Source organism: Xiphias gladius, chromosome 23 (genome assembly GCF_016859285.1).
Source record: "Xiphias gladius isolate SHS-SW01 ecotype Sanya breed wild chromosome 23, ASM1685928v1, whole genome shotgun sequence".
Taxonomy (NCBI): Eukaryota; Metazoa; Chordata; class Actinopteri; order Istiophoriformes; family Xiphiidae; genus Xiphias; species Xiphias gladius.
Genome location: NC_053422.1, coordinates 15,239,581 through 15,252,166, shown reverse-complemented (window position 1 = coordinate 15,252,166; position 12,586 = coordinate 15,239,581). Strand labels below are relative to the sequence as shown.

The window sequence follows — 12,586 nt, the reverse complement described above, 5'->3', positions numbered from 1 at the left end:
AGACACATCGAAAAAGTCCCAGAAATTTTATTTTGCTGTAACCTGAGAAACAGACCCACTTAGTGGTGAAGTGGAAAGCCAGCTATTGACAGCACTAAGCTGTTCTGTTAGGTGGCTCCTTTCTCTAGTTAACGTCACATCATCTGTACCGAACAAATTAATGGGTAAGTGTGTTGATAAACTGACCACTGCGTCCCTCTACCGTCCTTATCTGCATTTTCCAATGAGATCACCCCCCCTCCAGACACAAGCATGAATCAGAATATAAATGAGAGGGAGGGAGGGTTTGAGACAGTGGCATTTCCCAAAATGATTAAACTCTATTCACTTTGCTCCATTAGTCTCATCCATCCCTCTTTTCTTCCACTGTTTCATCCACAACCTCCCAAACTGCCCTCTCTGCAGAGACTGAATGACAGCAACTACCTCACTCTCTCTCATTAACCTTCTGGAACCATCAACCCACAGCTCTACACTCAGCACAGCTATTTTGGGTCAGTCTGTACAACAACATGCAACAATCCTTCGTAGCTGATGGCTCCTCAGCTGTCACACATATAAACACACACACACACACACACACACACACACACACACACACACACACACACACACACACACACACACACACACACACACACACACACACACACACACACACACACACACACACACACACACCACTTCTTGGACCCAATTTACATGCATAATTCTCTGATTCTCACCCAGCAGTTTTTGCTGATGATCTCAATGCATTTACAGTAAGGCGTGAAATTAACCTTAATGTGATGTAACAAAAGCTAATGTAAAGTAACACATCATAAAATAGTATATTAGTGCAAGAAACAGCAGAAGGCAAGAGGGAAGAGAAGAGAAGAGAAGAGAAGAAAAGAGAAGAGAAGAGAAGAGAAGAGAAGAAGTTCCCATGGAGCAGATGGAGCAGAACAGAGAAGCACTTTGCGACAGCCTGATGGGACACGGCAGCCATGACTATTATGTTTTTATGATTCACATGCCTGTCTCTTAATATGTCTGTGTATGTAGGTATATAGCATAAGGGCACAGCTGACAGCTTTGACACTATAGATCAATCAGCTGCTTTGAGAATGGCTAGAAGAAATACATAAACAATAAATGCAGGTCCCTTGTGGTGCATGCTAAGACTTGCTTACCCTCAGGGTAACCCTCACACATACTGTATATCACATACAATCTTTACACTATTAAAAAGACTGGCTTTTTACATCTGCTTTTAAAAGAAAATTTAGTTAAAGTAAGATATTAACGTAGCTAAAGTAAAGCAGTTATATCTAGATTTATAGTCCGATCATGTTTGGTTTCATAGTCATGTCTCTGTCATCTAAAGCTCCCTTAGAAGCCAGATGTAGAAAACCACATTCAGTATCATTATAACTGGGGCCTAAAGTGACCTGTCACTAATGCCGATTGGTAGAGAATGTGCGGACAACCAAGATCACTCAGCACTGATTAAATCCTGACGATAATAACTGTACAGTACATCAGTCATCCATAATGATCAAGCACTGACATGCATTTGTTAAGTATTCACAGCAGGGGAAATATAGAACTGGGTGTGAACAATGTCAACAATACTGTATAATGCGTTGCAGTAAAATGCAAGCAATTTAAGTAATGAGATTTCTGCTGTTAATATGAATTGCTATGATAAATTTAAAAGAAAAGTTACAGGCAGCTTTTCTGATTTTCTGCATTATGGGTAACTTCTTTACCATGTTCTAGACCTATATAGCTGCAACAATTAATCTTACAAGAGCATTACACTAAAGTGCATGAGATTTCCTTTAATCTGTTTAGTATGCACTATAAGAAGAGTGACATGACTACAGTCGTTTTTCAAGCTGTACAGACGTGGGAGGGGAATGGCGTCATGGCTGAGAAGATATAGAGGGTTAGTGGATTGAATCAGGGACTTTGACCAGCTTTGGGAAGTGAGTGGGCAAACAAAATGACAGACTCATCCCTCCGTCCCTTTGCTCTTTGGTCTCCCTGATCTCTGACTTTTTTTTCCCCTTGATCGGTGTTGATGCTCTCAATCTGTCACAGTGATTGCCTGATGGCATTATAATTTGCCTAAATTGAGCCATAATGCGCCTCGTAAATTTAATTTTGTCTCAAAACCAGATTAACCCATAAGACAGGATGCACATGGAATCTGTGTATGTATGCCAGCATGTGTGTATGTCTGCATTGTGTGTTTTTGTGCGTGTATACAGTATGTGCTTGCCAAGACCCTTAATCCCAGGAGCGTCTGCTGAATAAATCAGAGGAGTATTTTTGAGTGAGGAAAAAAAAAAAAAATCCAATCCCATCAAACACTGCCCATGGATGCAACCAGTCATGAGAAAGCCAAGCACATGGACAGACAAAATCAGGATGTTGGATGCGAACACAAAGAATACACACTCACATTCATTTCAAACCAAGGTTGGAGAAAAATGACTACGTGACCATGTGACAGGACCTCATTACAAATATAGCATCTGCTTTCCTACTCAAAAAAAAAACAAAACAACTTTACATGCAAGTATGTAACACGCTTACATACTATATGAGTAGATATGACTTATTGTTTTCTGGTTTTTGCTGATTTTTACCAAAATATACCCATATTTTTATGAGAGGAGCAGATTCATTTGAGCCAATTTTCATGTGGGCTTTTATGTCCTCACACACCCTAAAGTTCTTGTGTTTTCTGCTGAAAAAAGATGCTGACCAACATAGTTTGCAGTAAACAATGTCCTCTTGCAATGAGGACAGCCAAGGAAATCTTCCAGTAACAGTATGTGAGGAAAAAACTGTGGAGCAAACGCATACGCGCATTATGAATCCAAGTAAGTAACAAAATAAATAAAAAACAACGAATGGTTAAAATACAGAGTGGCTGCATTGCAAATGGTACTTTTATAATCTAATTACCATCCAGATTTTTGTATTATCGACTTTTCAATCTGTTTTTTTATATCCAGACAGAGGCCAATGAATTCACGTATATTTATAAATACACTAAAAAACAAAAATAATGATCGTAAGATTGTTCATTCTCACTTTCTGTCAGACAGGCAAGTGATCTCCGATCCTGACACACACACACACACACACACGCACACAGACACGCACACAGACACAGACACAAACACACACACACACACACACACACACACACACACACACACACACACACACACACACACACACACACACACACAACCATTTCCTTCCATCATCTAACCTCTCCTACACTGTCAGTGGCTTGACATTTTTCCCAAGGGAGGGAGCTTGGCAGGGCCTGCTCAGACAGACAGTCAGACAGACAGGTAGGATTATTAAATATGTATTGCAATGCAGTGATAGGACACCCGAGGCCATTAGCCAGTATAAATATATAATTTAGCTCTGCTGCATATTTCAGCCTCCTGGACGAATAGCACCCTAGCATACAAGCCCTCTGATTAGCATGCCAATGCTAAAATGCATCTCAATTAGACTGAGTGTCAACCCTCATTTGTTGAGGCAGGGATTGAGATGGAATGGACCAATGTATAGATGAATGAATAAATAAATAAGCACCGTGTGACAGGATGGGGCGAGAAGAGGACAAAGGAGGGGCTAGGTGTAACTGACCAACATTATGCAGGTTTTCTGATGGATTTAGTGTGACCAAGCCTTTAACTTTAATCACTTCTGGACTGTTAAATAGTCTCTCCCTTTCTCTCACAAACTCTTATTTTTTCACTGTCCCCAAGTTATTTTGTCTTCACTCAGCACCACCATCCACCTGTTCTTTCCTCTCTTTTTAAATTTCTCAAATCCCTTGTTCCCTCTTTTTCAATCAGCCTTTGTCTCTTCCTCATTTTTGTTATCCATCTTTCCCATCTATTTACTTATCCCTCTGCCCCTATCCCTCCTTTTTTACCAATCATCATGTCATCCCTTTTCCCGGTCTCTATTCCAACCTTCTTTTCCCATAATTCTTCTCTTCTCCTCTTTCTGTCTCCCTCTTTTGCAAATAGTTTTCTCTGACTTTCTTTTTCTCATCCTGTCCTATTTCTTCTTATCTCCATGGACTGTCCGCTACCTCTATCTTACTCCATCTCCGTCACTTTGTATCTGAAGTGTTTAATTCCAAAAGGAGACATGCACCATTTGAAAAATGACACTCAAAGTGACTCTTCGAATGAATTTGAAACACATTAAGGACTACAACTGGAGGTAAGAGTAATTTTCAAATCTTTGCTTCCAAAATTGTTGCAGGACAGTCATCTGTTTATCACATACTGACAGATCTTTCTTTGCCAAAATTGATATGTTGGCATGATGTCCTACATTCCTTTGGTCGTTTTCTCTCTATCCTGGTCTCTCTTTTCCTACCTGTTGCTCCCATCACTCCATCTCCTGTTACTTTCATCACTTTCTTCCCTCTCTCCCTCCTTTCCAGGTGACAGAGTGTGATTCTGAGAGTGTTGACAGCCAGCCAGAGGGCCGAGCCTGTCGGCTCAGCCCCTGAGGAATCAATCATCAGAGCCAGAATCAATACCAAAGGACCGTATCCTGAGCCGGCTACCGACTTAGCTGGCAGCGACTGACTGATGAGCGAGCCCACTGCTCTTTTGGGCAAAAACAACATTCCAGCCAGTGCACACACCTATTAAGCATGCACCACAGCACTAACACTGAAATGCACAAATAAACCCAGACCCAGATATAGTACCTTCAGTCATTCTGAAACAAATACATATGAATGTGTTTGCAGGTTGCGTATCAGAATGCATCCATGCACACATGGAGCGGTGTCAATGACGTGACTGAATCTGTCTAGCACAGCCCAGTATGTAGCCCATCTCAGACCCACTCAGACCGATTTCTCTCTCAAACCAATTTTGGTCTACTACAATCACGCACAGTCTGCTTCCAATTCTTCAGTCTGCACTGCAGAAGCCCAATTATGGGCTTATCGAGGCTGTTTTATGCTGCAGAACAACATTAGCCCACTCTATCCATCACCGTGCGGTCCTCTGCAGGGGAAACCCCCACTCATCAACCCACTACAACCAAATTAGACAGCTATAATGGGTCTGAACAGAGTAAGTGGGTGGACTCAGATTGGTGACGAGCGTGTGATCATTAATGTGTACTTTAGAGGTATGATAGAGACAAAATCATGTGTCCCTGGCAATTATGCCAAATCTACTGAAAATAACGTAAAAGTAGTGGACATGGTGTGAAAAGTGACACATTAATGACAGTGAAACTGAAAACACTTCCTGTCTTATCTGCCTTAAACATTAGGTGATGTTAATTATTCTGTTGTGGCAGACGGCAGGTATCACCTGTGACATTAATATGGATAAAACTCATCTTTCTCTGTATTCAACCACAATGCCTACTGAGCCGCGAATGGTCTATTCACTTTCTGTATGCAGTGAGGTTCATGGACGTTTTCAATGTGGGTGGAGAGTGAATTTCAACAACACAAGGACAAAAGAAAACTGATGACTAACAAACATCTGTTTAGGTCAATGTTATTTTAGCCTCAAGACTGCTTATTTCAACATGAGTGACTTGGAGTGTCCTTTCCTATCGGTGAAGGAGTCCATTAATATGTGCCACTTGTTTATAATAAGATGGTATCCGATTGGGGTCCGTTGCACTGATTGTAATGTCAGTGGAGGTGAACACAGCAGTACTGTAATTGTGTTTTGCAGCATTGACATCAAATATCAATATTGTTTTCTTTATCTCCATAGAGAATAGCCCCTGAAGAAAAAATTGTTTAACAAACTAAAACACAAATATCCATGTCTTCTTTATTTAAACTCTAGCTCAAATTTTAAGGTAGGCTCATCTTTCACATTTTAATGTAATAACATACAAATAAATAAGGTAAGTTCAGTTTAATATTAAAAAATCAAAAGATTTTCATTGTAATGTGTTATGTCAAGTCAATTCTATATAAGTAAAATTGATTTGAATGTGTGCGTACATTTCAGTAAACCAAATAAAACATAAATGCACAAACCTCGGTATGGCCTTTAACCAGTTGACTGATGCTTTTATCTGGAGTGTTTTACTGGATTGCCCAACAAGGAATAGAACAGTACACTTGCAGTATCTGCACTGCACTTCTATCCACTGTGCCGTATCAAAATAAAACCTTTAGAGTAAAGAACGCCCTTACTAGTCATAAAGTACGATAGGAGCAGCTGTCTGCCCTGTCCTGTTGCCGGGCTAGAATTACTCACTGTATAACAGACCTTTTAATGTGATATTAACCTTTAAGTGAGAAGCAAATACTGTGCACATCTGCAATTGGTTTTTCATACAACCATTAGTTAGTTCAGTGCTGAGGCCTGTAACTCGAAAAATGTGCACACCTTGTCTCTTGAACAGTTGGCTGCCGACAATTTCAGTCATGGAGGCCACCTTCTGTTTCTGCAGTTTCTCAGGGGGGATGCAGGAATAAAAGTCATGCAGCAACTGACTGGGGAGAGAAAGCAAAGGGGAGGTGGAATAAACAATCGGCGAGATCATTACATTATATGGCAAGAGCAACAGGTGTGTTTACTTGAAAATGAGCACAATAAATGTTCAAGAATATTTATCTACAGATTATTGCGTGTTTTGAATTTTCTCATAGTATTCGCACCATGTAATTGATTCAAAGATGGAAAACACGACCATACCTCAGGAAGTCAAGCTTTAAACATTTCTCCTTTAGGTTTATAAAATATGCAACCGATAAAAGCAGTGGTTGTATCAGAGTGCACCACAGACATGAGCAGAGCCATGTATGCCGCATTAAAACAAATGAGCCAAAGCCTAAACATGCTTTAATGAAGACAGGGGTTTGACTCATCCCCTGCCCTAAATTCAATTTTAGAATAATTAAACAGGCTGGTTGCAAGCCCTGATGTCACTTAGGGGGTTTGCCATGCTCTGAGCATTCAATATTTCTGTCTCCTTTTTTTTTTGTTTGGCTCTCACTTTGTCTTTGCCTCCTTAAATTATGCCACATATGCTGCAGTAGCAATTTCAATAATGGTATAAAAGAATGAAATGCAACACCTCCACTCCAAAACCCAAAACAAGAAAAAGGTTTGTATGACTTTTCATGCACATGAGCTGGCACAAGGACAGGCTGGGGCAGAGGCTAAGTGCAGACTTATCAGGCCCACTAGTCATCTGAGCTGAATATAATTAAAACCCAAAATGTCAGCCTATACCCTATGGATATGCAAAGGACACTGAGAGCAAACAAAACACGTGCATAGCTGACAACGTCTGTGCTTATACCACCCTGTTGATCACACAACAGGTGAGTATACAAGGTGCAGGAATGAGACTATACAGCAGAAGAAACTCAGCTTTGATGTCCACCTCATGCACTCTGATTGTAATTCACACAGCTTGCTTTTGGAAACTCTGCCCAAGGCAGTTCTGATCAGGGATGCAATGGGGACCTTACTCTCAAGTTCAGATGACTCGGCTATGTATGTGCACGTCTGTGTCTTGCATAGCTGTGTGTAAAGAAGTACAGAAGACAGAATGTCAGGGTGAGTGATGTGTGTGACTGAGACAGAGAAAATGAATGACAGAAAGTGAGAATATATACACTGATTTTTCAACTCTCTGCCCCTCGTGACCTTTCTCCTGGTGTATGTGTGTATTTGCTTGAGTGTGTCTGTGTGACAGGTATTACAGGTAGCGCCTTTATGACACTGTGTTGTCATCGAGCCACTTTATGGGCTAAAATGGCAGGTGTGGATAGTCCACAAACACACAAACGAGCACATAGACACACAAAAAAAAAATAGGTTGCAGAAAGGTGAGAAGAGAATTTATGGCGATGAGGGTGTTTGAATTCAATGTGGAAAGAAAATGTCAATTAACATCTTCTTTCTGTGAAGTAATAAGGCCAGGCCAAGACAATGGATCCATGTGTGGTTGTGGAATTGCTAGACGAAAAATAGTGCCTGAAATGAAAACTAATCTACCAACTGTTGAAGTATGTACACTGAGGTCATTTCCTGGGCGAAACAGTATATTGTAAGTTTGATTCTGGGTCGAGGAGAGGTTAAAAAAGCCATTCCAAGTAGTTTTGCTCTTCAGGAGGCTGAGAATAAAGCTAAGAGAAGAGGTTCACATAGAAAAAGAGGTTCCCCTGAGTTCACTCAGGGGCACATAGAGGAGCTGCAGAATGTATTTGAGTGTGTGTCCTTGTGTATATGTCAGTTTGAAGAGATTTTTATCACCTGATAAAGAACCAGGATGGAGAGTGTGGGGGACAGAAGGACGGGGGTCACTGTATAGAGCCAAGAGGAAAATGTGACCTGAGCTCCCATATATCCTCTCTGTCCGTTTCTCTGAACAAGACCAAAGATAAGATGGTAGTGCGTGTGTGTGTGTGTGTGTGTGTGTGTGTGTGTGTGTGTGTGTGTGTGTGTGTGTGTGTCTGTGCGTGTTTAAGGGTAAACTTACCTGAGGAGCTTGGCATCAAACACTTTCTCAACGTCATGCAGGACTGTTGGCAGATACTTCAGAGCAGCAACCTGATGACATACACACACACACACACACCATAAGTAAACACCATTAAATTAATAGAAGGTGACTTTGCAATCAAACAGGCTTTCGTCACAAGTAACATAAAGGATCTTTTTTGTTTTTCACTGGGCCGCTCGTCTGTCTAACTTTTAATGACACCGTCTGTTTGAATGTCTCCCTTGTTGTAAGAAGTGAGAATAAGAGGAAAACACTAAGCAGGGGAATATAATATTTGATATATAAATAGTGTAGGCCTACAGAGATGGAATATAATACTGATGTAGTCAGTTTTAGGTTGAGAGCTCACATTAGAGAAATAGGAGTTTGTGGAGGAGAAGGAAGATGAGATATAGCAGAAGAAAAAGTAGAAAAGACGTCAAGATAAAGTTGAGAAAAATTTAAAGAGGAGTACCACGAAGTGTAGTATGGGTGCGGGGTGAGAGTGCATGATTACCCTGAGCAGCAGAGTGGTGGTGTAGTCAGTTCTCATCAGGTTGTTAATGGACTCAAAAAGCCTCCTCAGTGACTCTTCAAACTCCGCCTGCTCTTTCCCCTCGTATAGCCTTGGAGGGCAGGAGGAAATGAATATAAATGCAACAGGAAAATCAGAAGAGAGGAAGAGAGAAAGCATGAGATGACATGATTAGCGACGGAGATGGAGGGAGGGATGAAGAAGGCAAAACAGATTGATGAAGGAATTGAAAGATGAGTGAAAAACAAAAGGGGGTGTGGGGGTAAATAGAAAAGACGTATGAGACTGGTACGTGGAGAGGAGGTTTAAGAGCCAAAGGGTCAAAACAAGGATAGCTGACATAGACTGAAGATGGACATAACAGAAATATGGAAAGCGTATTGAGTATAGGCACAAAAAAAAACTAGTTAGTGGGTTTATTAAATATAAATATATAAATATAGCAATATGAAAATATAATTTAGGTGGACATACATGGATGGACAGTTTATTCTGGCTTTAGTTTAAAATACATCTTCTACTTACTTCCTTCCTTTTGCTCATACCATTTTTATCATCTGTCACCTCCGTCACTTTAATCAGTGGTGGGTTCATGACATGATCCTTGAATCCACACAATCTGAGTGCATAACCCAGTGGATCATCATGCATAATAAGATGATGCTTCGTCTTACATAGGAACTTAGGTTGTTTGTTTTTTACTACAGCCATGTACTTACGGGAGCACTGCCTTTAATAAACACGTCGGGTTACGTTTAGTAGTCTTTAAGCAAAGCCTCACATCCATGCATTTCCTAAAGAAATGTTGCTTTGTAAGGACTCATCCCTGCTATGCTTAAACAATTTTAAATATACATTGTTTTCTGAGAAGATTTAGTAGGATAATACATGATAATCCGATATGTTAATTTGATGTATAATTATAAGTCACATCCTTCCTTGGAAACTTTCTTTTATTTTGACTCCATACCAAAAGTGTGTCCATAACAATAAGCAATTTTTAACCCCTCGACAGATTTTATTTACCAGCTTTTAAACATTTTATTTTTTTCTAAAAACATCTACTCTACTAGGATGTATATTATCCAGCAGTAGTTTTTCATCGCAGTTTAAATTGATTCCAGGTGGGTAATGATAATGTTTTTGAAGTTATCTTCATCAAGCCAGCATTGGCTTTCTCTGCACCATCTCAGAGTAATCTAGCAACAAGTGAAGTTACACCTAAATGGTGTGCCTTTGCGGAAATGGGGCATCAACTGAATTGGCTGCATATTCCTCGCATCTTCTGTCAACAATATGGTTGAAAATACATTTAGCATGAAGGTGCTACACTCTGCTTTAACCCCTAAGTCAACATTTTATTTTATGTATAACTCTACAAGACCATGACACCAAGACTGTCATACTGCCCAAGTGATTATAGAGCAACCCAATACGCATTTGTAATTCAATGCACTATATTCAATCATATTGACGCAGGTAACCAATGCAGTATTTTGATGACAAGCTATTATCTTGAAAAGGTAAAACTAAACATTGATAAACAGTGATTGCTGTGATTACAGCCATGCTTCTCTAAATTAACAAAAATAGCTTGGGTATCTTTGTTGTTGCTATTCACATCACATAACAACAACAACCACAAATCCCTCTACCCTCCTACTTCCTCCACCCCTAGAAAATTTTTCTCTCATCCATCTCTCCACCCCTTTACTTCCCCCATCTCCTCACTATGACTGGGTGACTCAGTGGAGCTATGCACTTGTTAATTACAGCAGAAGATATGAGTGCTAGAAGGAAGGATTATCATGTTGCACACAGTGAATTTAGTATGTGGGGGGAAGGATTAGGTGGTAACACATAGAGGTATTATCACTGGGCTCTTTGCAGAGTACAGTTACGATTACAGACGCATTGTCCTGCTTAATCCACCAGCCCTGTCTTTGCATGAGCATATGTGTGTGTGTACTTGTGCTTATACCCCGGTGGGGACTTTAACCTGAATGCACACAAACCCATGGAGATTCTTGCAACTGTGGGGACAAAAATTGAAGTCCCTATGGGTAAAGACTGCTTTTTGAGGGTTAAGACTTGGTTTTAGGGTTAGGGTTAGAATTAAGTCAGGGTAAGGCTAGGGGTTAGGAATTTATTTGTGATTGTAAAGGTTAAGGTAAGGGGCAAGGGAATGCATTATTTCCAGGAGGGTCCCCACGGGAATAGCGGAACAAGTCACCAGGCTGTGCATTCACTCTACACCTTAAATAGTTGTGCCCCATTCTTAGTACAGTAGATGACCACTCAATCCAACTTAAACAATGTATGTGGAACTAAAAATGACCATAGCTGAAACTTTTCTACATACACACACAAACACATAGGCACGCAATACCCCCAAGTAAGCACAACAGCACCCTGCGTCATAGTAGCTCAGCAAACTATTACTGGAGACAGATGGAGAAGAGACAGAGAGGGATGAAGGGAAGATGATCAGTAGGGGGGATGGAAGAGAGTGCCACTGAGGAAATGTCTGAGGAAAAGAGGGGAGAGCGGGAGGGAAAGAACAGAAGGAGGACAGCTCAGCTATATGTAGGTGTGGGTGAAAGAAACACTAAACATGTCCCACATGAATTATGAAATCCCTGTCTGAGAAAATCAGTCACAAATGTCACTTTGTTTTGATTCATAATTGAGGTTCCCCATGGACCAGTCGGTGAAAATGTTCAATGCTGCGATTAAGCAGTGAAATACAAGATTCCCTCAGGTCCCTTGGTCAAAATGTGAAACGCAGATATTTTGCATGACACATGGACGAGCAAATAAGTGGTGAAGTGTCCAACACTGCTAAGATGCACCACTTCTTTAAATATTGGCAAAAAAATATAGTAGTTTGTGTTAAGGAGTTTCTTCACGCCTTTTTGTATATAATGGAAGGAATAGAGTATATAAAGTATGTGTCACTGTGGTCTTCGCTCTGCATGTTATCTTATTATGAACTATTTGTCTTTATTATTCTTACCAGATAGATACTGTCTTCATATCCTGAAAAATTATCTCAAAATAATGTGAGATTATAAGAAAAAGATAATAAAAATTGGAAAGCTTAGATATTGTGATAACTAAAAAAGATTATGTAATCATAATATAACATCTCACAGGAAACAGAAGTGATATCATAACAATAAGATCCTAATCACATTAATGAGAAAAGACTCATGGAAAATAAAGGTAAGTAAAAGGGTGAGTTGTAACGAAGAGAGGAGGGATGGAACGAAAGAGGACTGGGGGGAATAACACAAAGGAGAAATATAGAGCTTAGCAAGGGGTTGAGGGAAGGAAAAAATAACAGATACAACTGATGAACAAGACTACAGGGAAGTAATGAAAGCTACAGGGCGTGACGGACAAAAAGACGGTTAAGGTAGGAGCAAAATCTGGAACATCGCGCCTTACATATTTTTGAAGTAAGCGTTTCACACCCCTAATAGATTTTGCATGAACACAAAGCGAGTTTGACAAGCTAATAAATCTTCA

At 40.2% G+C, this 12,586-nt stretch overlaps 1 protein-coding gene across 1 annotated transcript in view; it reads right to left on the bottom strand.

Moving 5' to 3' along the window:
• LOC120785038 (dedicator of cytokinesis protein 2-like) overlaps positions 1 to 12,586 on the bottom strand; it is a 97,517-nt gene that overhangs the window by 62,445 nt on the left and 22,486 nt on the right. The window contains exons 22-24 of the mRNA XM_040119307.1: positions 9,038 to 9,146; positions 8,518 to 8,588; positions 6,414 to 6,520 (exon numbers count right to left, since the gene is read on the bottom strand). Coding sequence (XP_039975241.1) covers positions 6,414 to 6,520; positions 8,518 to 8,588; positions 9,038 to 9,146 — 287 coding nt within the window. The remainder of the gene's footprint in view (positions 1 to 6,413; positions 6,521 to 8,517; positions 8,589 to 9,037; positions 9,147 to 12,586) is intronic.